The sequence below is a fragment of the Meleagris gallopavo genome, chromosome 2 (assembly GCF_905368555.1).
Source record: "Meleagris gallopavo chromosome 2, MGAL_WU_HG_1.1, whole genome shotgun sequence".
NCBI classification, from domain to species: Eukaryota; Metazoa; Chordata; class Aves; order Galliformes; family Phasianidae; genus Meleagris; species Meleagris gallopavo.
The window spans coordinates 96,380,037-96,407,336 of NC_139405.1; the positions used below are offsets into that span (position 1 = coordinate 96,380,037).

General features: G+C 37.4%; 1 protein-coding gene across 3 annotated transcripts in view; it reads right to left on the bottom strand.

Annotated features, from left to right (window-relative positions):
- Window positions 1-27,300, bottom strand: part of ROCK2 (Rho associated coiled-coil containing protein kinase 2) — a 94,242-nt gene that overhangs the window by 54,106 nt on the left and 12,836 nt on the right. For all 3 annotated transcript variants that reach the window (XM_085218018.1, XM_085218017.1, XM_085218019.1), the window contains exon 2: window positions 2,092-2,173. In XM_085218018.1, coding sequence (XP_085074144.1) covers window positions 2,092-2,173 — 82 coding nt within the window. The remainder of the gene's footprint in view (window positions 1-2,091; window positions 2,174-27,300) is intronic.

Genomic DNA, 27,300 nt, shown 5'->3' on the forward strand with positions numbered 1-27,300 from the left:
CATTAGTTCCCCAGTCTGGTTCAAATAAACCACACACACCTGAAAGAACTCTGAACCAAAGTGCTGGTTTCTGATTCTTCTGACTCAGTTGCAATGGCAACATATCACTAGCTTCAAGAATCTACAAAATTCTCACTTCAGAAATACTTTTCAAGAAGTACATCACAGATGGTATGCAGTACTACTTTTCATTCCCTCACAGGCATTACTGAAACAGAAGTTACACTGCTAAATTCTGAAGAGATGAACAGCTTCACAATGTGTGAACCAAAGTACTTTGCTGTTATACGTTTTTCTTTTTTTTTTTTTTTTTCCCCTCCCCCAAGCACAACAGGTAAGGATAAAGGGTATCTCTTAAAACACATCATTAACTACTGTGACTTTAAAGGATTCATCTATCTGCAATTGTCAGATTTTATTCTTTTTCAAAAGACCCCAGAAGTCTAGCTAGTATTTGGCTATTTCCACTGTAAACCATCAGCTGATTTAGAAAACAAAGACAGTAATAAAGCTGAACCAAAGAAGATTTTTGCGTTCCTGCCATAGCTGGTAGCCTGCATACCACATCGGATGCTTAGTAATATTTAACAGAGCAATGAGAGAGAAGCGAGAGTAGGAGAAGGAGCAGCAGGCATCAGAAAGAGAAGGCAGACAGCAAGAATACTTGGGTTGCAGGAAAAAGAATCCAAGGTTTAATTGTTTTCCCACAATTGCTTGTCTGAATACTTTACAAGTACTGATCTTCCAGTTAGAAAATGTTTCTAATTTTCTTCTACTGCAAAAATAGTATTCTAATATGCACGCAGATCTGAGTGGTCCATAAAAGTTTCTGTAATTTATTTCATTTTCGTATTTGCTGCAAATTGGTCTTCTCCCTTCACATTACACTTACAATACATGCAAGTAACAAAATTATTTAAAAAGCCGTTCCCGACTTTTCCATATATCTGTTTGAGGTCAACTGAATTCAAAACCAAGAAATACTTCAAGGTATGCCTCTGCTTCCCAACCTACTGTTCATTTGTTCTATCTTGAGTGATTTCAACAAATGGATGGCCAATGGTCAAGCCAAAACTTCACAGAGAAGCAATCAACTCCACATGAAAGAATCACAAGGCATTATATCAGTGACCACTTATTTGAGAAGTGTAAGTGGATATTCAAAGTAGTCCTAGAGCAATGGAGAGCAGGCTCATAAATTCTTAACAGTAAAAAATGAAATGGGATGTGGTATTCACAGTAATTTATATATGCAGCTGAATGTCTGAACAACAGTTGTCCTAAAATGTCTTACTTGCTGTAATTTATATTTTAAAGCAAATGATCCACTATTTCTACAGTATTTTATGTACAAAGATGGACAACACTTTAAGAAGCGTAAAATATATCTGATGCAACAGTCCTACATTTGCACAAGTTTAATGAATGCTAAGATTCTGTCTACAAATAATTTGCAGAAAGTCAAGCATTTACACAAAGGTTCAAAAATGCAACTAGAGATTTTTAGGTATAATAATTAAGTTCTCAAAATCAACAGAAGATGCCTCTTGTTTATTCTAAGACTTCAAACATTTTGTGTAATTAATTCTTACTTCACAGTAACTGAAAAATGTTTTGCAAATACTTCATAGCACATATACATAAAATCATAGAATGTTCTGGGTTGGAAGGGACCCTTAAGATCACCTAGTTCCAACCTCCCTGCTATTGACCAGGTTGCTCACAGCGCCAATCCAGCCTGGCCTTGAATGCCTCCAGAGTGGGGGAATCAGCAACCTCTTTGGGCAACCTGTTCCAGTGTCTCACCAACCTGATTGTGAAAAAACAAATTCTTTTATGTTATATGTAAGTGTAGTTGTAAAAATTACATTCTACAATCAATATTATCCAATATGTTTTCAACAGTATAACAGCATAAGTCCTCCAAATGAAGCATCTCTGCAACAAGTGGTCCTTCAAAGCTTTCTGAATACACTAAGTCAGAGGTGTGAAAAATAGTAAAATGAAAACCAGCAATGCATTTCTAACCACTCAGCTCCTAAGACTGCAACCACTACAATGTCATTGTTTAAAGGCCACCTTTCAACTTACATCTATTTAGGAAATTATCAATGTTCTTGTTCTTCCTCAGCGCCGGATAATCCAGATCAAGGACCAAAGAATTCAAGCCATCCTGAAAACAAATAAAAATAAGTTGAGTTCTATCATAATTACTACATCACTTTTTCTAAGAGTTGCCAGGCTGAGACAGGTTATATATTATTCAAACAGGTATTACATTCCTAGTAGGCAGATAAAACAAGATCTCAAGCATACTTATACCTCACTCACCCAAAGCAGTTAAAATACCATGACTGGCTCCAAGTTGGCTTAGAAACATTACAGATACATCACCACCCCTTAGTGGCACTGAGACTTAAGCTGGAGTAATACTTTTAATTTTAACAAGTAATACTCTTACTGCTTAAATACAGACTTAAAATTCTCTGTTCAGTCAAACTGTCTCATTTTTTTTCTCCACATTACATTTTTCCTGTGTATTTTAAAACTTTACATTTGCATTACCCACATTATTACTTGAATCACATTCTCTCGGCCCTCTCAGTCTGGATATTCAAAACCTGACTTCCTGATTTTTTGTTCTTGGAAGCCAGATGTGACAATTCAATACATAATTCAACGCTCACAAAACTACACTGCTTAGTTTTTAGGTTATTCAAGAGAAGACAAGTCAGAAGCTTGTGTGCCATTCTGCTACCAGTGATCTGTGCTGCCTTCTCTGCAATTAAGACCTCTTAGAATAGTGAAGAATATCGAAATCTGAACTAAAAATACAAGACTTAAACAAGACTTTCAAGAGTTAAACTCAATTCCAACTTCTAGCAATCTAGAAAAACTTTACAGATTATTCTCCAAATCACACAGCCTTTTTGAGTAACCCAGGGGCAAATAAATGTTAGTTTCAGACATTAAGAGTCACCGATCGCATTCATGCTGAACATCTCCAATGTTCTCTCTGAATTGATATTTTGTTTACTGCTCTAAGAAAATCTTGAGCTTGTTTTTTAAAATTTTTGAACCTCAGCAGGGCACAGAGATTTTAGTCAGAGACGACGTCATGTTTATTAATAAGCAACCAACAGCCTTTCAGCCCTCTTAGTACGTCACGCATGTAAATAAGGCCACAACTAACAATCCTCTTGTTTGTTTTTTAAATATGCCTGGCAAGTGATCACTTCTGGTTCAAATCTCACTATTATAGTTCTAATATATTCTAATATAGATATATTCTAATATATCTACTGGGATAGACTTAAAGACAGGGCCTGAGATTATAAAACACATTCTGAATGCCAGGCAGTACTAAATATGTATATATACAAATAAGATGACCTCATTTGTTGAAATGTCACTTCTCAGTTTCACCACAAAAAAAATTCATGATTAAGCACATTTTCAATACTGAGAGATGGAATTGCAGTACTTTTTTTTTTTTTTTTTTTTTTTAATTAGTTATTTCTGCCTTCAGCAAAGGAAGTATTTTGGAAAATATCAGTAGCAGCCACTAGACCATGCATGGAAAACAAGGGTTGCTCAAGAAATTACAGGACAGATATATTTGTGTGATTTCCTATACAGAAGACTGAAGGTCAGAGACTATAAGCTTGCCTTTCCTCTGCTCCTAAATTGGTATGAAAATATCATTAGCATCTCACTAGCATCACCTTTGAGGTTCCCAAAAGAATTTTATTTATTATATTTGACATAAGTCTAGAATATCAGACTTGCAGATGTACTAAAATATTGCATGAAGCATAAAACTTCAAGGCTTCAAGTTGCTTCAAAGGCAAAAGCTCACAGAAGGTCCATTTTAACAATTAAGAAATCAACCAAAGGAAGCAGGAGGCCTGTACAGATGAGTAAGGAACTTACAACTACACTCAGACGTGAAATAGAAGCGTACATGAGGCGGGAGCAAGGGCAGGATAATGGGAGGATAAAGCTGACATCCCAAGGTGCAAGGCCACATTAGGAAACTCAAGACTGATCTGCAGATGAGTCTGGAAAAGTTTGAAAAAGGCAACAAGAAAGGGTTCAACAAGTACATAAGCAGCAGAAGACTCGGGAAGATGTGGGCCTGCTGCTGAAAAGGTAAACAAAAGGCAAAGGTACTCAAGGCATTCTTTGCTTCAGTCTTTGCTAGTAAGATCAGCCTTCAGGAATCTTAGCTACCTTAAACCAGAGGAAGTGTGAAGACTGAAGTCAGGAAGACTTTCCCTTGGTGAGGACCAAGTGCCAAGACCTAGTCCTCCATGACAGGAATGCCTGAACAAACTGGACATACCCAAGTACATCCGTGATGGGATGCACCTGCAAGTGCTGAAAGAGCTGGCCAATGTCATGGAGGGATCTTTGAAAAGGTAATGGCAATGAAGAGAGGCTACTGAACTATGGAAGATATCTGTCTTCAATTAGAGCAAGGAGGAAGATTTAGGGAACTAAAGGCTGCACAACCTCACCTTAATTCCCCGGAAATGGGAATGCTCCTGGAAACCATTTCCAAACACATGAAGGACAAGAAGGTGATTAGGATTAGTCAACATGGATTTATGAAGGGGCAATCATGTTGGCCAGGCTGACAGCCCTCTACAATGAGGCAACTAGCTTGGTGGATGAGAGAAAACAGTTGTTGTTTACCTCAACTTCAGTAAGACATTTGGCATTGTCTTCCACAACGTTCTCATAAACAAGCTGATGAAGCACAGGTTACACAAGTGGGTGGTGAGAGGATTGAAAACTGGCTGAGAGACTAGGCCTGAAGATTTTGATCAATGGCCAAAGTCCAGCTGGAGGCCAGTCACTAGTGGTATACCCTGGGGCTCGATACTGGGGCCAGCAACTTTTAACAACTTCATTAACCACCTGCTGCACCCTGCAAACAAAACAAACAAACAAAAGTGGGGGGAGTGTCTGACACACCAGAAGGCTGCGCTGTCATTCAGAGGGACCACGAAAGGCTGCAGAACTGGACAGAGAGGACATGTGAGGAAATGCATATGAGGAGGAATAACCCCAGGCAAAGGATTCACCTTTTAAACTGTTTTGTATTGTTTTACGTCACTTTTCGGAACTTCCTTTCAAAAAGAAATATAGCGTTACTAAGCTATAGTAAGAGAAGGCAATGAATAATACACAGTATCAATTGTTAATTACTTTAATTAAAGCCATTACTTGGGTCTTGATTTTAAATGTTCCTGAAAGACCTATCAAGGAGAAAGGAGTGTCCTTTCAGACAGACTGAAGACTCAGCACCTACTATTAAATGTGATGAAGTATTTATGGACGGTACAATAAATCTAAAACAAAGTACTGAAGTTGTTAAGTACTTATGGATTAGTCAATGCTTGGATTGTCCAATGACCTGGACATTCCCAACGGAAAGTACTCTGAGTTAAGACTTCCTGCAAAAATCACGTAATAGAATATGTAATTCCAAACTCTCTATTTAGCAAGTACTGACTTCCAAAAAAGGACATGTCATTCTAGCAAACATAGCAGACCATGTCAGCAGAAACACACCTCTTTACCTCACAACACATAGGAAAGGGCAGCATTGAATGATACAATGGAATACACACAGGCCATACTTTACAATTTTATCTAGCAAGGTGAAGTCCCGATTCTAACCAGCAACACATAGCTCTAAATACATATGATTTGAATTCATATTTCCATTAATATATTTGCAATGTAACAGCATTAATAAGACTGTAGCTTACAGTAGCAACTTACAGTATCAAAATGAAAGCCTTTGTTACTCTCTAGAACCCCTTAAAGTAATTAAGAGTTTCACAATAGGTCTAGAGTATACTTTGATGGTGAATTACAAATCTCATCTGCACAAACTCCATAAGAAAAACTAGTTCTCTAGAGCTCTGAGTACATCCTTATTCTGTTTTGTCCACCACAGTCAACTACCTTATTTGTCAGTCTTTTGCCATTCTTTTTTTGTTGCTATTGAAATGGAATTTTAATAGTCACTTACAATTAGGTATGCATTAAGGGAAATGATGTAAAAGCACTCAATTTTATCACAAATTAATGAGGCTTTTTTTTTTTTTTTGGTGGGGGGGAGGGAAAGGGGAGATCAACTGATATTTTAATGTTTTTCGTGCAAAGCTATTTTAAAGGTTGCTTAAACAAAACACTGCTGGTGTGTTGTATTTATATCTTATGCACAAAGTAAGGGAAAAGAATTAAGTTATCAACCGCAACAGACATTTTAGTGAAACTGGATTACAAGGTCCAAAGCAACCATAACTTCCAAGTTAAACTGAGCTGTACTTTATCATTTCAGATGTCACTGTTTATTCCCTATGTCACTCCAATTCCAAAGTTTTTCTTCTTAAAAAAAAAAAAAAACAAACATATTTGTAGTTTTTTTTTTAATTTTATTTTATTAGTTCTGTCTCCTTTTCACAAACTTCTGGTAACAGTTTTCATAAGAAGCTATTAACAAACAAATTTGAAAAGAGCACAGCTACTTGCTAACTATTTGAAAACCTACTAATTCTTGCCAGCTACATCTGGCATTAGAGAGGACATTAGTATCAGCACCATGATGAACAGAAAAAGCATCAGTTTATTTTTATCTCTGTGAGCAAACATTATTAGCATCTTTCAAAGACAGGTTTTTAAGTTCTTAGACACGTTTTTAAGGTAGATCTCAAATTCTCATCAGTATATGCTTTACGAAAGTGTCTTGTACATTCATGTTTTTTCAAAAAGTGGTTCCTTAAAGCTTTAGATTTTCATTAAAAGGCCTAGTTTACACTACTTGACTCCAAGATTGCCCTACAAATTAAAAAGATGGATCCAAAGACTACATAATAAAATGGACCCCTCAAACTGAAGATAAACAATCCAGGAAATGACATCTCTGTCTAGGCCTCATAGATAAGTTACTTGAACCAGGAAATATGTTATTAAAGTGATTTCACTGTTCACTTCCTCTTTCTGTTATTACAAAAGGTTCAGAAGCTAAACAGGCCCAAAATAGCAACTTCCAAACAAACACGCTGTTGGCAAAGACAGTTCTGCCCACACCATTCCATTAAAAGCCTTTTGCTCTTGGCAAACAGGCTGAGACAGTCTCTCAGGATTGTTTTTCAAGAGAAAAGTCCACATTAGATATTTTTGCACCACCGTCCTACATCAGAAGAGATGGGGTCCCAACCACTCTGGCAGCAGAAATCTCCTCTGGGGACAAAGCACTGTTTGGCTTTCTCAGTCAGCAACTCCTACTGTGACAAGGCCTGAATTAACTTTAAAAAAAAAAAAAAAAAAAAAAAAGCTCAAAAAAGCTCAGGAGATATTAAAACTATTAGATGTTTAAGTTTTTTTTCCTCTATGACAAAAGGGGCTAGCAGGGAGAATTAATGGTGGCTTCTAAATAACCAGCTCAATGTTAATTCACAGCAAACCCACCAAAGCTCTCACAAAATTAAAGCATTCCATGCTGATTCTCATTTTCAAAACTAAAATACTTATTTGAACCTGTCCAAAGGTGATGCATACATGTACATTCCACAGGATGCCAGAACAACTTGGCTACTTCCATTTACTCCTTCCCTTTATGCTGATAAAAAAAAGTAAAAACAACTCAAGGCCAAAAAATAAGCACAAAATGCAACTCATAACTCTGGAATAACCAGCAAAGTTCACTAAAGCATTACATATAAGAAAATCAAAACACTATTTATTTCCCTTTTGTCAGCTTCCCAAGTCCACAAATAAATTTTAATAAACTATGCTGCAGTAGGAAGTAAGGATAAAAAAGTATGTAACTTTAGACCACATTTTTCTAATTTGAAAATGTTTTTTAAAGCACTGCTTCCTTAATCTGTGCACACATGAACTGACCACTTAATGACTCTTCACCAGAATTAAATACCTACAATATTCTTCTATATGACAAATGGACCCTTAAATAATTCTTGTCTTTTACTAAGTGATTACTTCTTTCCACATCATATATGGCACCTTTGGATATAAGGCCAACAGCTCAGTAACAGCATACAATAGGAAAAAGAACTGATAGCTCATATGCAAGGCAAGCATAATGTTTTTCCCCCAGCTTATTCTACTCTAGTGATCGTTAGAATACACTGTAATTCATTTTTATATTATTGAAGATTAATCAGTGTGTGAAGGAATACTTCACGTCGTGATAATAAAGCCAGTGTTTTATGAGAAGAGGTCTTCCTTTTCTCAAGTTCTTCAACAGTTCTACATTAAATAACAGATTTAAGTTTTGACAGTACTGAGTATATGCACTTCAGAAACCTGAATGCAGTTGCCCACAAATAAATACATAAATATTTAACAGCAGGATTTAACGTGCAATCCAATTTCCGCACAGTATGGAGATAAGTATTAAAGCACAAAATAAACACTGTCTATAATTGAATAGATGTAGATTTTTCTTCATTGTACAATGAACCTCTCACTGGCTGTCACCACGTGTTACCTCCTACATGCACACTGTAATGGTTTTATGCTATGATCTCAAACTGTTTAATTGTAAAGACAGGATGACAAGAGACCAAAAATGGCTGCATCCTTACTGACCAATGAAAGAATAAACATGAAGCAATCTTTTAAGATACAACAAAAAGAAGTCAGGACTGAAAAAGGCAATCAAAAGAATTACCCTTAAAAGGCAGGAGATGGGGAACTTCCCAAACTATAAACCTGCATTGAACCCAGAAGATTAATGTGAGATTCAGGTTTCAAGTTTTTTTTTTTTTTCTGTTTCTCATAAAAATAAAATAGTGTCATGTAACCAATTTCTGGCAGAATACATGATAAAGCAAAGCATCTTAACACAGGAACAAGAGAGAAGATTCACCACTCTCATTAGCAAAACTATACAGTACAGGAAATCTTGGAGAAAATATCTGAAGTGTAATTATTAGGAGTGTGGTATAAGATTTGGAAAAGTGTGTCAAATAAATTCATTTGGATTTGCCCCATAAAAACTCTAGGGAATATTTTCATTATCATTATAAAGCATTAGAATGAGTAACTTATCTGTTAAAAGCAAATAAAAATCAACAAATGACACCAAGCTCAGAATTCCAAGCTTTGTACTGTATTTTAAATTATCTTAAAATGAAGAAAGAAATAACAATAAAGGAATCAACTCAAGGGATGAGCACAAAAAAACACACTATCAGATGTTTTTGAAAGAAACTAAACGTACACAACATGAAAACGGGAATAATTAAACAGGAAGATAACAGGAAAAAGAGTTATAGGGGACCAGAATTCCAATCCAGGCTGTATAAACAGGAGGTTCACTGTGCAAACCTCACAGAGGACTCACGTTCTGTAAGTACTAGTATAGCCTAAGCCAGTGTACTGCATCCAACTTTGAATCCCTATAAAAACAGAAGAAGACAAGTTGGAGGAGAACCAAGAAGAGGATAACAACAGCAGGAAAGTGACAGGCAATGCACACATGGGAACACTGTGGAAACCAAAGTTTTTAGTCTTAAAAAAAAGATCTGCTTTAAAAAAGACATGACAATTCTGTTCAAAACATAAAAAGCTGTTGTGAACAATAACGATGGATGTTTTCCCACATCTCCAGAAACAGCATAAGAAATTGGCTGAATTTCAAGTGAAGATTCAGGTTACAGACTATGACAAGACCTCTGAATAGCAGCAGTAACGAACTGACATCATATACCTAACCAACGAAGCTGAGAAATTTGCTTCACGGAAGATGGGCAGGTTAGCCCAGCATTTGTTGCAGTAGTTCCACCACCGAGTCTGCCTCTGTGATAAGGCCTCTACTGGAGACTGCTAACAGCCCTTCCAAGCCTGCCTGCGAACTCTTCAGAGCAGAACTGAAGAAATGTACAAAAGTGGGAACTTAGGCCGGAGGACTGAGGAAGCATAGTAAACTGGTAGCTGTCACTAAATGTACAGTAATTTAAGCTTTCCATCATCCATTTTAATTAAACAATGAATTAACAATTTACTTTCTTCCCAAACGCAACTGTAAAATTCATTACTTGTTTCTCTGCCAAATCGGCTATTTTCCATTTTCTCTATAAAACTTTGCAAAACAAAACGGGTCTTGCGTGTCTTGCTGGTTAGCACTGTAGCCATAGAAAATTCAACAGTTCAGCACAATCTCCTTTATCAGAAATCATTGTACATTTCCAAGTTCTTTGGTAAACTTTGATTTTACAATCCTTATTGCCTCCAAAATAAAACGAAACAAAACAAACAAACAAAAAAGACCAAAAACGTGCACTGAAGCCAAGAACTGCAAACCTCTTAAAATAACACCAGAGATAATTTCCTATTAATTTGAATTCTCTAAAGCCTTTAATAGCAAGCTTAGCTTCTTAACAAGAGAATAAAGGCAGCATGGTGATTTTGCTTGTTAACTCCCGCTGCAAGCCATTTATATGCATCACTTCAGGAGATTTTTCAACCAATTGGGGAAAATAGCATGAATATTAGATTTGCAAGTAAACTACAAATGCACAGAAAACAAACCTGTGCCTGGAACTGCTCCTCTGCCCCCCTGAAGAAGTGGAATTACCTACTGCCCATAAAAACCCAAACATAAAGCACAGCTTCATTTTCATTTCTTCCCCCCAGAAAGCAGAACTATAACAGGCTCCAGCTGCAGGAGTCTGAGGAAATACCAGGATTACAGACAAAAGGTCAAAACTTATCTCTTTCTGTGGCAGGAGACAGATGTATAGCATACTATTAATAACCTGTCTTGACCACAAGGGCATCCTTATTTCATATTAAATAAGTGCTCTGCTTCTTCATCATGAAAATGTTAGTCTTTCCTTACCCTCAGGCAGGTCAATCTGTGAAGTCAGTTTCAACAACAAGCCACTGGCCCTAATACAACAACAGCCATCTAGCCCTCAATTTCACTGTGAGTAAATTTATGGATAAATATATTTTATAAGTATTACATCATATATTATATTTTTAATTAATCTGCTTAGTAGTCATGGATAAATAAGATGTAGGAACCAATCTGACAACTAAGTTGTATACTAAAAAGAGCCCATAATTAAAATTGTTAGTCTCTGTCGCAGTAATTGGAATCACAAAAAATGAGGCCTGAAAGTAAAAATCAAGATAGCATCTAGCACCATCCTCCACTTAAAGTACAATTAACTGGAAGAAATATAAGCACTTCTTTTCCCCAATTAACGATAAAGAACAGTTACAAAATGCAACTGTACTAAAAATATTAGTAAGTATTTAGAACATTTCCAAACCAAGAAGTGCAACTCTCACATCACCAGATGCCTACCCTCGATTTTTACGCCAGCAGTGCATTCTAAGCAGCTCTACTTATATCTTAAAATACAATTCCACGAACCCAGAATTCCACTTAAAGCAATACACAGAAATGAAGCAATCAAAATCACATCTAACGTTGGTGTAAAGAATTCTGCTGCAGTATGGAAAAAGGCAGAAAACTTATTGCCACAGATTGATTATTTACTTATATTTTTTAAAAGCTCAAGATGTCAAGACCAATCCATCAGGCACCAGGATGCTCTGACCCATTTTTTAGCAAAAATATGGGAAAGAAACAATTCAAGTCAAATAGAAAGATAAAACAGATAAAGTCCTACCATTTAGGTACTCATACAACAACACATGGATGCATTTTGAAAGGAAAACTAGAAAGGAAATAAGTGTAAAAATGACAGGTGGAGAAAGGTAAGAGACAGCATGAGAAATGTAATACTGTGTAAACAGACACGGGAAAAAAGGGAGAAAAAATAATTTTAAACGCTGATGAGTCAAAAGACCTTGTTCAACCTTAAACTATACTTGTTTCATTACCTAGTAGAATGCACAGCAACACACTTGGCTAAAGGCTGACTTTGAATAAGTAGCTACCTAATGACACTGGCAGAAAATTTATGGAATTTAAACAAAATGAGTATATAATTTAATTATACCAATCATCAAGATCTCAAATAAATGAAGCAAAAGGCATTGGAGGCATCCAAGGCCAGGCTGGATGTGGCTCTGGGCAGCCTGGTCTGGTGGTTGGTGACCCTGCACATAGCAGGGGGTTGAAACTAGATGATCACTGTGGTTCTTTTCAACCCAGGCCATTCTATGATTCTGTGATTCTATAAAAGATTATCAACACATGGAAAACCAATCTTTTTTCCCAATAATGTACATGCACTACAGATTGGTAAGGAGATCATTATCTTAATCCAAAAAAGTTAAGCAGCTCTAAAAAATGTTTTTCACAGAAATAGATTAGAAGTAAATGAAATGATTTACAAATCCTTTCAGCTTATTTAATTATATTGCAGTAAAATACTACATGAATGCCTTATTTTTAAAACAAACTGACATTCTTAAAAGTATTTATATCTGTTCACAATGATAGCTAATGTAAACCACGTATTTCCTTTCCAGGTTTTTAAAAAGGTATCGAACTCAAAAAGCATTTTTATGCAATCCTTATAAAAAAGGTTTGCAGCTTTCTTTAGTGGAACTGCATCTTCACGTAGCATAACTCCCCTTTCATACATACAATCAGCTTCATTTGCGGAGTGTCAAACAAGTACACTACAGCATCCTGCTCCACAGTCCAACACATGCCCTACTCCAGAAGCAAACTTCACTGATGACTCTAGATTGCAATCAAATTTACTATTAATTGTCTCTCAAAAAGATAACACATTTTTCCATAAAATAAGCTTACATATAAATATTAAAATATGTTTAAATGCATTAAAAAAAAAAAAAGCATTCAAATTCCAATTCCTGTGTTGGAACTACTAATGAAACATAGTACGTTTTAAAGTGGAACAGGAACTTTTGAAGATTGCTTCTGCTTACCAACTTCCATAATAAGAAGAAATTTAGGAGGCCACTAGCTCCCACTTCTAGCAACGGAAAGGAACATACTGGATTGCACAGTAAGTACCACAAGAATTGTTTGATCTTCTGTGTTTTTTCCCTAGAACAGAAAGAATACCTCTTCCTTTGTCATCTCAAATCATTTGAAGAATCTTCCCATTCCTGAAATACTAACAAAAATAAAATGAGAAGGAAAAAAGGGGGAAAAAAACCACATAACTGGCTTTGAGCAAGGGATGAACCCAGATTACCTCATGAAGTCAAATCTGAATTAATCCGTGATTCTACAATTCTGTTTGACTTGAATACATGCAGGATGGCACCATTAAGACCAGTTGTTATACAATGGGTTCAAAGAAATTTCTCATTTAGCAAAAGATAGTTGTTAAATAAAGAAATCCTTTATTGGGGAAAATAACAATAAATAATAATAAAAAAGGAAGCATAACAGTAGCAAAGAAGGGTGGTTGACAGTGACTTTCTCTCTGCAGATGCAAGGGATTAACTTCAGAAAGCTTGATGAAGTGACAATCAAGGTGTTATTTACTACTGTAATTACTCATTTTTCATTTATATGAAAAGTTTCTTCTGCATAAAAATCAGTATTAATCACATATTTCACCTATGGGATCATTTAGGACTTTCACACAGCAGTCAGTTAAGCCCCAAAGCTGTGAATAGGATCTAGTAAAGCTTTTGACCTTAGTTGGAAGAGGAGGAGGTCCAAAGGGACACAGAAAAGGTCAAGTAATTTCATTTGAGGGATTTTTCCAACTGCTTTATCAATGAACTAATGTAGTAATGGAAGAATTATTGCTAGTTTAGTCACTAAAATCCTGAGATTTTTAAGGTAAGTTTTAAAAGACTGTAACTTCAGAGTGAGTGCTACACCTTGTTTTAGAAGCTGCTAATAAAAGAATATAGTGTAAAATTGACATTTCTGCCCCTAGTCAACCACAAACGGAGAAAATACTGGCTCTTGACTTCTGACCAGTTTATCTACCATAACCCCCCCCCCCCCATCAGTGGATCTTGTTATATACTCTGCGTTATGAATCACTTTGCAGATTCCTGTGCCTTCAGCTAAATATTGGAATGACTTCTATTAAACCTATTTCTCTTAAACCTGGAAGTATTTAGTCACGCTGCCACTGGAAAACGGCAATATACACGCATAAAAGCATATCCATGAGCAGAGACATTTACGTCTTGGCAATGAAAGCATATGAAGGGTGGTATGGAAGACTTCTGTGAGTAAGTCAGCAGCAAAAGCAAGTCAATAAAGACATGCTTTCTCAGTGGAATTGATGACATAGCAATAGAAGTCACAGAAAAGCCTAGGCCACCCGATTGCTTCTTTGCTGCAGTCTCCTGAGACAGCTTTATTCCAGGATACTGATAAGATGCATTTGAGGGAATAGAAGGAGCACATCGGAATCATTTCCAGGTTGCTCTACCACCTTCAAATGCTCACAGCCACTGCAGAAAACAGCAAGTGTCAGGCCCGTCTTCAAGAAGGGCATGAAAGACAATCTGCAGAACTACAGGCCTGAATTTCCACTAACTTCAGGCCCCAGAACAGTTATGAAGGTAATCTCCCTGACAGCAACTTCCAGACACACAAAGAAAAAGACAGCTGAAAAAATAGATCACAATCAAATTATGTCCCATCAACCTGAGAGGCAGCAGATGCAAGCTGCCACATAGAAAATAGCACTCAGCTATATGGAAGCACATTTTCCACCACCAGGAGCAGCCAAACATTGAAATGCATTGCACAGAGATCATGGAGAGTCTGTATTTGGAGATCTTCAAATCTTAATTCCTAAACATCATCATCTAATTGAACCTGCTTAAAAGCAAGTCAGCAGCCCGGATCAACAGCCCTGCACAGGCCTCTGGCTTCCTAGTCTATTCTGGGTTGGATACTTCCATTCAATTTTGCACAGAACTTTCAATCAGAGCTCAACTAACTAACGGGGTGCCTGTAAGTCTTCAGAAATAGCACAAATTATTTGGCTAGAAGCTTCTGTTAGAAAAGCTGAAAAGAAATTTTGTAAAACAGTGCTACATCAGGAGTTGCACTGTCAGTGTTATTGATCAGGGATGAGGGCCTGTCTGTGGAAAATCTTGGCTTGGTTTTGTTTTGTACACGCTGCCAGATCTAAGATAAGAGATGGATAAACACGAATTGGCACACAGGGACAATAGCAGGCAGGATCAAAGGCAGTCACCTTAAATCTGGTCTCTTACATATGTGCTGACTCATATTAAAATCATTTGCTGTTTAGATCCCAGTTAACAGGCAGATGGAAGGCAAACGAACCTACCATACAAGAGATTCAACACAGAAGGAAGATTTTTTTTTCCCCACATCTTACGGAGTAAAGGTGGAACACTGTCATGGAATGTGTCAAGAAGTTCATATCAGTCTGAAGGCTATTTGATCCAAAGGAGATAGAGCTGTAAGAACTACCAGATAGAAAAACCATCCCATTCTCCCTGGGGAGTTCCTGACTTGTGTGCTGCTTCCAGAGGCTGAGAGATTATTAACAGGTTTCTTCTTCTAACATTCTCTCCTAGGCATTTCTAGCAATTGGCTATTGCCTGAAACAGGGTATTAAGCTAGACAGGTTCTTGATTCAATCTGGTTTCCAGCCTAGTCATTCACTGTCGTGTTATTACTGTGGGCAACTGTCTCATAATTCCTACAGAAGCTGCTTCACTTCTGACAAGTAATTACAAGGAAATGAGACAGAAACTGTTCTTCAGCACCAGTGTTACATGCTCTGAACAAAAGAGGACATTTGGTGTCAAACTCAAAAATGCCCAAGGAAAAGGAGAAGAGTTTCAACAAGAGACTCAGAGAAACCAGACTGCAAACAGCAGGGCAGTTTACCTGCAGTTTACCTCAAACATGAGAAAATGGAGGCTGGGTTCAAACATCAGCTCTGGCAATAGCCAGATCAAGTGTTCTTGCTATAACACAGGTTATAAGCTTAAAGAAAATATTAGAAAGGACTTAACATCAGCCCTGCATGGAATAATGTAGTTCTTCTACTACAGTTTTTCTAATCTTAGCAATCTTAAGAATTAGACACCTTTTCATCATTTAATGATATTTTAAGTAAAATTGATACTATTTTAAGCTAACACGTATCTGGGAAATGGCATGACCAAAATATACACATACAGCTATATTAAAAGTTTTCAAAAATACAGATATAACACAATGCAGGCTGAGCATCCAAAGTTACTTCACTTCTTCCAACTGATGACAATCCATTCAGTGTGGAACGGGTAGACATGTAATACTGCTTTGCATCTCCCTCCCTAGAAGTAACTTCATCTCTCATTAAGTGGAAACAAAACAGAACTGAGTGTATAAAATTTCTCTTTGGTTATTTAAAAACAACATTCCAGGTACATTCAATGCTCTTAGGAATTGATTTTCTTTACTGTGCAGACAATGCAAAAACCACTCACGCTGCAGTTTCTGAAATACCATGACTGATTATCAATTTTACAGCTGGTTAAACCTCATTCTAGTTAGAAAAGGCTATTTGTTGTGGTAATATTCTAGATGGTAATTGTGAAATAAAGTGGGACACTTAGTCTGGCATTTGCATAACAACTTCCCAGAATATTTTTCTTCCCCAGTATCCCAACTATAGGTGCAAATCAAACAGCTGGGTGTGCTCATGTATACATCAGATCTTTTTGTTTGCATTTCTGAAAAGGAATTGTATCAAATTAGCAAAGGAAACTGCAGTCTTCTAAAAAGATTAAAAATCATAGTGCAGCTCTACTGCTAAGAATGAAAACAGCTGCCAAGTTGTAACAATGTTAAATGTATTATTCAACTTCAAAAGAACAATAATGTCCTATTTCTCTTCTTAAAGAAAAAAAAAATACTATTTATATTTCAGTTTAGCTGCACAATGTCAGCAACCTTGAAAGGTTCACTCTTTTCAAGTCCAACTCAAAATACGGTGATCTCTGCTAACAAAAGCAGTATTGTGAAATTGTTCAGAAATTAGCCATACTGCAGTAAACACAGCTTCTCTGCAGTAGTTATGCTCGAGTTATTGCACAATCTCTCTTCCATTCTTTATGGATGAAGTGCAACAAAATGTTTGCTGTACATAAGCACATTCATCCTCCTAGCCATGAGAACTGCAGTGTGGTTCTCAGATAGCCATACAAGCCTTCATACTTGATCACTTCCAGTAATACTGCATTTTCAAGTCAGCATTCATCTTATCTTCTTTTCCTCTTTAAGTGAAGTCTTGGACTCTGACTTCCTCTACACTAATGAGGAATTAATGAGGAAGGGTATGAAGTGATTCATAAATAGCATGCCGTTTTTAGTTGCAACTCACAAGAAAACATTTCAGTGCTAACATACAAATCCAGCATTATAGAAATTTACTGTGTTGATTTCAACTATTTTTAAAAAGGTGCAATACCCCACCACATAACTTACTTTCTAATACTTATTTCTAGATTTTGATATCACTGTGTACTCAGTATTAAGCGGTTCTATATTTAAGCCATCTCTTCATTCAGAACGCCATTACTTTCAGTTAGATACCAAATTAGAACTCCTAGCATTAATCCCTTATGCTGACTCATTTACCTAAAAATATAACTTCAGTTCTTCGAAAGTACATAGCTAAGTTCATTATGAGCTCGAATCACTGATGTTAATCTATACTTTTCAGAAACACTTATTATAGATACTGCTTTCATCATAGTAACAGCTATTTATGAAACTGTGAGTATGGTAACCATGCCCTGCCATTTTGTCTGATCTTACCATGATTTTAAATCGTCCTATATAATAAACCGACCATGAAGTGCCTGTTCAAAAACTAAGTATGAACCAACTGTATTTGTATAACATCAGCAAAGTGAAACTCTTTCCCTGAAGGATAAACAAAGAAAACTTCAGGAAGCTAGAAATACTTCAATCATCAGATTTGGAGATATTTAAGACTCAAAACATTAATATCACAAATACTGATGCAAATTTGGCTTGAAAATTGTGTATCATTTTTTCAGACAAAGGAGCGAGGAGAACAAAAATCCAAAGACAAGTTTCTACAGTACATCATGGTACTGAAAATGAAGGTCTAAGCTAAAATGTGGAGGAAAAAAAAAAAAAAAACAGGCCAGAGTTTTAGGTGATGTAATACGGGCAAGAAAGGGGGCCAACTGTTAAGAAGTTGGGGAAAAAAAAAAAAAAAAAAAAAAGGAAAAGGATTACATTGCAAAATATCAAAGATCATTTCAAAGACATTTTCAAAGGGATTCTAAACACTGTTATTACTTAGACTTGGGCAAAAAGAAGAGTGGACCAGATAAAATTACTGTGGTTTCTTCAACCTGAACTGCTTAATTCAAATTATAGACTAATGTTTCTGCACTGACTTTAAATTCTGTTATCTACTGAAGTTTGTGACAAGATGTAATTAGATTTTAGTTCTGTTTTCTTTAAATGATAGCAAATGAGTTAACTGGATATTTACCTCTTTACCACTGACCCATACCAGGGAAGAAACTGAAGGTGTCTTCTGCTGCGAGAACAGCCCTGGTTTATGAATGATGCATGATCTACAACAAACAGGCCCATGGAATCTTCCCCAGTGAAAACACCCAAAGCAAAGACTTCAATACTGGGCACACTGCACAGCTGTATTTGATGCCCACACCTCTGTTTCAGATCACTATCAACTACAGAATCACACTCCAAAGAATCCAACCCTGCCTTCTCACTGCATTGCAAATGAAAATATGGATGATCCCAACAACTCTTACTTGCACTTTTCATTATAAAACAAAACACAGACAGACCTCCACCTGCTTGGACCATGTGCACAACCATGCAAAGTTCACAGCACAAATTATTTCTCCTCCCCCTTACTAATCTTCAGTCCACCCATGTCACAAGTTATTCCCCTTCAATGGCCCAATCTGCATAATCTGTATAAGATCAGAAAAACAAAACAAAACAAAACAGGAGGACAGTATATACCGTGGACATGATGGGCAAATGACCAAGAAAATGATCAAGAAAAGGTTTGCCAGATACCATAAATTAAAACAAGCAAACATGTACCAGTGTCGTCCATTAGCAGAAAAGCATCTACACATGCCATTAAAGCAACAGCAGTTGAGTAGCATCATTTTCTGTTATGTCACCTCCTTATTCCCATTTTTAGAGGAGTTTCTGCAGTTCAGGAATGAGAAAGAAAAAAAAACACCCATGCCCTTAGAAACATTTAGAAACGTTGTCCTCATTTGAACTGTTCTATGTCTATATTATTATAAAAACATTTGTTAAAAGTATAAAGTGCTGTATATAGTAAGAGTACTTTAAGTAAAACATCACAGCATAGCACATTTTTATGATCACAGCGTGGTTGGGTTGGAAAGGACCTCACAGCCCAACCACCCAACCTTTCCGTGGGCTGGCTGCCCCCCCCACCAACTCAGGCTGCCCAGAGCCCACACAACCTGGCATTGAGTGCCTGGGGGGATGGGGCACCCACAGGTTCTCTAGGCAGCCCACAGCAGTGCTTTATCACCCACTGAGTGAAGAATTTCCTCTTAACATCTAAACCTAAATCTCCCCTCTTTCTTTTACTTTAAAACTGTTCCCTGTTCAATCTGGTCTAGTGAGAAACGTCCTTGCCCTGGCAGAGGGGTGATCCGTAAGGTTCCTTCCAGCCCACCTCATTCTGTGATCATTCAGAAATTTCACAAGTAAAAAAGCTAATCCCCTTGCTATGCAGTATATCTGTTGATGCAATTTTACATAATCTTAGCTGGCATTCAAACACATGATTCAAAACTAATATGCCAAGCATCCAATGCCCAAATACACCCTTAAAAGCGCTCTATTGCTTCTGGTAAAACCTCTCACTAAAGCCACCAGCTGAGGGTACAAGGAAGTGCATCCCATGACACCAGCAAGGAAGCATAACCAGAGGGAGCTGTGGCAGTCCTAGGCAAGGTGTGTTACCATCAGCAGCCAGAGCTTTCCTGCCCTGGTCCTGCTTCTCCAGGCTTGCAGCTCCAGCTTTCCATCCCTTCCCTCAGCCAAGTTCAGTGTTGAATCCGTCAGAGCTGGAACTGGCTGGGTGCTGAGCTTCTAAGATCTACAGTTCCCTCCCCATGCCAAAAAGCCTTCCCCTCCAGTATTTGCCAGCTTCTCCTTTTCATGTCAGATCAACATACAACATGCCTGTCAGAAAACTGCAAAGGAAAAGAAAACAAAAATCCCCCAAGCCAATAGACAACAGTTTCCCAAATTTGGTGACCATCCTTTGCTTACATCTTAAAGCAAATGCTGCCTCCAGAGCATGAGCCTTATTTTTCTTCCTCATACAGAATTCCATCCTAGTTGAATAAATAACCTTCTTTGCTAAAATGCAGTTTACCAGAAATTAGGGTTGTTTTCAAGGACATGCTGCTTTATATATCAACTTGACATTTACTGTCAACAGGAATGCTAATAAAGATACAGACTCACCCACTTCAGATGGAGAAATATTTTAATTATGTAACTTCTTACTAGCAGTTCTACAGATTGTGTGAAAAGCAGGAATTTTTACCATTGCAGTGAATTTGCATACATAAACTTCATATTCAGAGCGTGATTTCATGTGTTCAACTCTGACACTTCAGAGTTTTCAATGGAAGAAATGAAGTTACACTGTGACAAAGGAAATGAGGACACTACACAAAATCACTTCCTGACTACGTAATTATGCTACACAGTAATTAAGTGTATTGTTCCAACTAGCCACCAACTCAGTAAAAGAATCCCCTCCTTCTGAACACTGCCCACTGGCACCCCACGTTCCTACATCCTTCCCTAGACAAAGAAGGATTGAATGCAAATGTTCAAGTAGGACAAGCACGAAGAGCAACCGATACGTACGCTGTGATTCTTTGGGCAGACTGGAAGATTCTGCCCCCAGAAACCCAGAGGTAAGCTCTGTTGTCTGAGAGCTTCAAAGCCAGATGAGTACTTCTGCAGCTTCCCCTTGGAAACTGAGCTGCACCAAGCACTTATGCTACAGAAATAAGTGTGAAAACAGGCGAATTATTTAACAAAGACATGTTACTGTTTATCTCATCTCCAACATTTTCCCTTGCTGTGGCTCGATCTCATCTTGATTTCCAGAGAAAATTCATTATCTCAAAGTTAATTTTGCATTGTTTCTATAATTTGCCATTAAGTGATCTTAATATGAGATGCCAGACCATAACCATACGTCTTCTTCAAAGCTACCATGCATTACTCTGACAGCAAATTGCCAGGTTTTTAAGATCCATCTTATGTACAGTCCAGATCGCCACATCATTTTTCCCTACAATCATTTTTCAATTCATCACAGGTCTGTTGTATTCACAGTGTGCAGTGGCCTTCTCAGCAGAACACACAGTCAGAGGATCTCTTCAAACCTCCAGACTGAAAAAAAATGAAAAACTGCTGAAGACAGGGGACTATCCTAAGGAAAGGAAGTAAAGCTTTCAAGAAACAACTTTAGGAAATCTCTTTACATCACAACACTTTGGTGTTTTTTTCCCTCGCCACAGATGCTCATACAGACCCGCAGAAAATGCCAGGAGTTTGCCACTGAAGTTAGTACCTTATTTAGAATCCACATTACTCTCGGAAAATTATTCTCTTTGCAATCTACTCACCAGAATACAACAGTCAAGCCTATTCTGTGGTGAGATAGCACTCCAACAACTTGGCAAAAGTGAAGAAATTCTGAAAAATTACTATTAATCCCCATTAAGAAAGAGGCCCAGAGGGTCTGTCACACTGAATGATACTGCTGTCTCAGCATTTTCTTTGAAAGTATTACAGCTACCATGCAGTTCTTGTTGAGCAGTAGCTTTACTGTAAGCATTTTACTCCCATATACCTCAAAGAATTTCTGAGTGAATCAAACTGCACAGTGAAATTCACCAGAAGTACCCAACTTAACTGAAAAATTCTGTCAGCCAATTAGCAAATGTTTGATAGAAATGTTATTGAAGAGCACTTCAAAAAAATGTGACCAGGGAGCAAAAGAGGTTCTGTCTGGCACCAGCTCCTAAAGAGAGCACATCCCTGAATAAACCATTCAGGTTTTAGAACACCAACATTGACAGAGTGCTTGGGTGGCCATATAATGTAGCAGCTTTACATTCTTCGTATATATTTTCCATAATTTCTTGGAATGCAGTTCATGTTTTGAAACAGAAGTCTTTCCAATCTTCATGTTTTATCTGCGAGATTCATTCCATCTCTTTAACAAGATACAGTCTTCGGCCAATTAAGCCATTTCATTAAAACCATCATGTATTAATGTTCTCATTTACAAGCTCTCCACTGCTATGCATTCCTTCCTGAACATAATAGTGTCCCATTAGGAACAACCTAAGAGAATTATAAATACAAATCTATACATTCTACCCCTACACCACCTACTTCCACACCTCAAAATACTTGGCTTACACAAATAAATCACACAGTTAATGTGAGCGGCACCTGGGACAGAAAATATAGAAATTATTTCAAAACACAAGGTTTAAAAAATAAATTTGCAACATGTGGTCAAACATACTATAGCTTATTAAAACTGTTTAAATGGAATTGTGCTAGCATTAAAAAATGAGAAAAAGTCCCAAAGTTGTAGTAAATAAACCTAGCTCTTGTAAACACATGCAGTTATCTGTTACATCTTTTAACAGAGCTTGAAGGTCTTCCACGAATAACAAATGTGAAACTGTTGAAATCATAAAATATGTTGGCAATTGCTTAGTTTTGGCTCACTGAAAAAAAAAAAAAAAAAAAAAAGATAAAATTAACAGTTTGGGGGAGTTGTTCTGAGATGGAATTTAGCAAGCAACTTCTGCTTTTCCTTAGAAAAAAAAAATCAGTTCTGATAATTTTCACAAAAAGTATTCATCAGTATCTGCCGTTCTAATATTTATGCTGTACCAAGGACAACTACAGAAGATCCTTTTGAAGCCTATTTCCTCATTTGCCCCATCCCACAGAGAACAGCGACTATAATCTTGGTGCTGTCAAGCAGCATTTCAGTAAGAAGTGCAGACATAGGAAGCTGAAGTCTGTGTTGTGGTTAAGTGATACATGATATCCACAGCAGTCCAGATGGATGTTTCCTCCACTTACTCCGCCTGACTCTCCTCAAAAGAAACTACCAAGGCAGGTTAACATTATTATCATATCCTTCCAAAGCTGTTACGTTGCACGCATCTAACAACGAATAAATCAATTACAGCAACTGGCAGTAATTTTCAGAGCTGCAGATTAACCAGTCAAGCAGCATATGTTTGCATACAGCAATAACCTATTCCAGGTTTCAGGATGAGGTTCCAGGACAGTCTAAACCAGTCTCTGTCCCCAGCACAAAAATCCCCACCCCTCCTTTGACTCGGTAGCGATGCCTTTCTCATCCTGAGCAAGCCAGTTTAGGAAGCTCAACTGGACAGTCTGAAGTCTTCATTTTTGGCCATGTAGCTCCTTAAAGTTGCTCAGTGCAGGAAAGACAGCAGAAAGAATAGCAACAAAGGGGTGGGGAACACACAAAAAAACCAACCTTGTTAACTTGTTTCCTTTATTTTGTCAATAGGATTTCTATTGAAATAGAAATAAAATAGATGTCTCTAGAACTACTTGTTTCTGCTCATACTAATCAGACTGTTTTAAGTAAATACTTCTGTAGCTGTGTCAGAAAAATATGCTGAAAGTATACTATCAATAGCTGTTATTTTACCCACAAAAATGTTTTGCATTTTGTTGGCTACAGTTCACATCCAAGTGGACTGATACATGTCTTTAGAACAAAACATATTTAAATCAAAATGTTCTCCAATACATCCACTCTATTTCTCAACTCAAAAAAAAAAAAAAAAAAAAAACCAACACAAAAACCCAGAAATATTCACAATTTTTTTTAATTAAACATAAAGCTGTTTAAACATGAACACAGTACTTCCTTTTGCTTAGGGGGCAGAAAGGTTAGAGAACAAAAAAGAGAAAGGAAATTCTTAAGAAAATCATATGTGCATATCGTGCAAGGGTCACTCAGCTCTAACCACACTCACAGCTCTATCAGTAAACACATATTTTGGGAAAAGTGTCATCACAAACTGCTGTGACTTAAATGCTTCCATTTTAAATTGATCCATTCTCTATTTAGAAAAGGTAAGATTACTTTACCTCTTCAAATACACTTTCTTTCCCAATTTATTTAAGACAACGCCCATGACCTCCCAAATAAAAGTGCTGTTTAGATTTGTATTAAGTAGATTGAGCTATTTATCCAGCGTTTCATGTAAATACACCTTGCAAAAACCTGAACGCTTTCCTTCCTCAACTTCCTACCCCATTCTGCAGATAAGCCCAGGTTATTCACTCATCTTACACCTTGGCTGCAGTATTGCCATCCAATTTTGTGGACACTAGGACTTCCAGAGCCCAGTTCTGCTGTACAAAGCAGGGCAGCACTTCTTGGCAGCTAGATGAGCTGTCTCAGGCTTGCCCTTGGCTCCTGGCTTCAAGTTTGAAGACTCTGACCTCAGCATGCCTTAAGAAACAACATGTGCAGGAAGTGCACCTTCCAATATGAAACCAGTGCAATCTTCCACCTTAAGATCGTGGTTTATAACTGCATTCTCCCGAGAGAAGAGGCTCTCTGCAATTTTAGAGACTTGTCCAAAATTAGGGAATGAAATTCCACCCAAATGAAGGATGACAGAAAAGCTCACCAACTTCTCAAGCACAAGATGCATTTCCTTGTCAGCTGCTGCTTATTTTCTACAAGGCCTTCAAGCATCACAGTGAAGGATCAAGCATAGCAGCTCAAGGAAAAGAGAATAGTTCCTCAAATTCTAGAGATGAAGGGGGCTGACAGTAGCTATGAAGGCAGTCAGCCCTGCCTGTCTGAAACCAACTGCACCCATTCACTTCTCAGGAGCTCAGCTTTGATTAAGCGCGTTCATCCAACAACATTTGAATTTCCTTGCCATAACCCTCCCCCACATAAAGGTTAGCAGTTACCACAATTACTTATAAAATAAGCAGTAAAATATATTATGTACCTCATGTTGTTGCCCTGGTAAAACATTATTTGATCAGAAAATGCTGCCTAATGTCAAATTAGTACTTGCATCATTTAATCTGGGCAGGCACCAAACCGAGCTGCAGAGATTGCTTCGTGCCACTGCAACATGATGCATGTAGCTGAGGTTTACACTGGTGGAGCAATGGTAACACAGCACTAGGAACAATTTCCAAATAAGCACTGGCAGATAAGACTTCAAATTAGTCACACTGGCATTTCGTATGTTGACGGATTCTACTATTTACAGTCATTTTCAGAAGAAAAGGAGAGCCAACATGCATCTATAAAACAAGCTTGTTTATACACACAATTCTCCTGTTTCCCAAAACGGGAAGAAACAATAGATTAAGCAATGGTCTATAATACAGAAAGCAAAGTTACTTGAGCTTAAGCACAGGCAAGTACTGATAGGAATTAGCCTTTTTCTTCCATGCAAGACTTGCTTTATAAGTTCCTTAAATACATACCTTTCAATTTTTAACTATTTTCTCTCCAGGAAGACTAGTAAGGCAGTGTACTTCTGCCCCTGAATGCAATAACTCATTTCACTCGTTTATACTAACTCCTTTATGTTCCACATCATGGTTAACTTCTAAATAAATTTCTTTTAGAAGGAAATATTTTGAAACACTATTTTTTCCAAGGCCTCAACAGTCACATAGTTAGAAAGCAGATTCTGAGTTGTAAACATTCTCTGTAATTCTGAAAGAAACTAGAATATTTACACAGCAATACAAATAGCTTTGTTCTTATCACTATGCTTCCTCAGCATTTGTAGGTGCTTTCCAACAGGGCCCATAGGCTTCTAAATATCCAGGTTATTCAAATATTCCCTGACCTGCTCTTTTTCAACAAAAGATGCATCTTCCTTGCTCCTTGGGCTTTCTTGGGCCCCTTTTCCCCTCCAGGGCGTTATCCTCCAGGACTCTGCCAAGCAAATCCCTGAAGAGGCCAAAGTCTGCTCTTCTGAAGTCCAGGGAGTTGGCTGCACACTGGCTGCTGCTCTAAGGATCCTGAATTCCATTGGTGCCCAGGGCCAGGACAAGAGGTACTGGGCACAACCTGGAGCACAGGAGGATCCCTCTGAGCACCAGGAGCTCTTCTGTGCAGTGAGGTGAAGGAGCACAAACAGCCCAAAGCTGTAGGGTTTCCTCCTTGGAGCTGTCTGGAAGCCCCCAGACGTGGTGCTGGGCACTCTGCTCTGGGTGTGCCTGCTGGAGCAAGGCTGGGCTCAATGCACCCAGAGGGCCCTATCAACCGTAACCACTCTGTGATTCATTACCTATATTGGGAAAAGACATCTAGATAATGGCTTACAACCCCAAAAAACTAGGCTGCATACTTGGCTTAATAAAAACAACATTCATCTGTAACTTAACTATTTGAGGAAAGGAAATAGTGGAGATTTTTTGTTTGCTTTTGACCAAAAAAAAAAAAAAAAAAAAAAAAATCAGGACTATTTTTTTTTAAGACATAACAATTTTAGTTACAGTCAATTCTGCCAGGACTAAATGGAAAAATGACTCAGGTTGGTTTTAATCAACATTAGTTATTAAGCTTGATTCACAACAAACACAAGCACTTATATCACTATAAAGGTGGTGCCCACAGCAGCAGCTGGAGCTACTTCTACTGATAATAACAGTATCTGTGGAACTCCATTAAACATCAAGTTTTTTTTTTTTTTTTAATATATCCATACAAAAAAGGGAAAAAGACAAAGATCAAAAAGTTCCTGAGATAGCTCTGCATTTCCCATACTTAACATTCTACCTCTTCAGATTTTAACATTTTCTAATACTAAAGGCTGCTTTGATTCTCACCAGTTTCATCCATTCACTTAGAAACATTTTCAAAGATAAGTATATTTTTGTTAAGTATATAAAATCTTGATCGTTATCACTAACAACTGAAGCCCTTAAATAAATTATTCTTCTTTTTTAAAGAATGTTTAAGATTCGGATTATTACCAAATAAGCCCCTCAGAAAACCTTAATTATTTCAATTACAGAGGTCATAATATCTATTCCTCTTCTAAACGTAATACTACTAAGGCAGAAAAGACAAGCTGGTTCCATTAACAATTTCTGCATACACACACCATTGAGAATGCATGTCTGCACTCTACTGTGGATGTGTGACCTACTTCCCAAGGGATGTTTTGGTGCCACACAGCCAGCCAGCTTTCTGAAAGACGTACAAT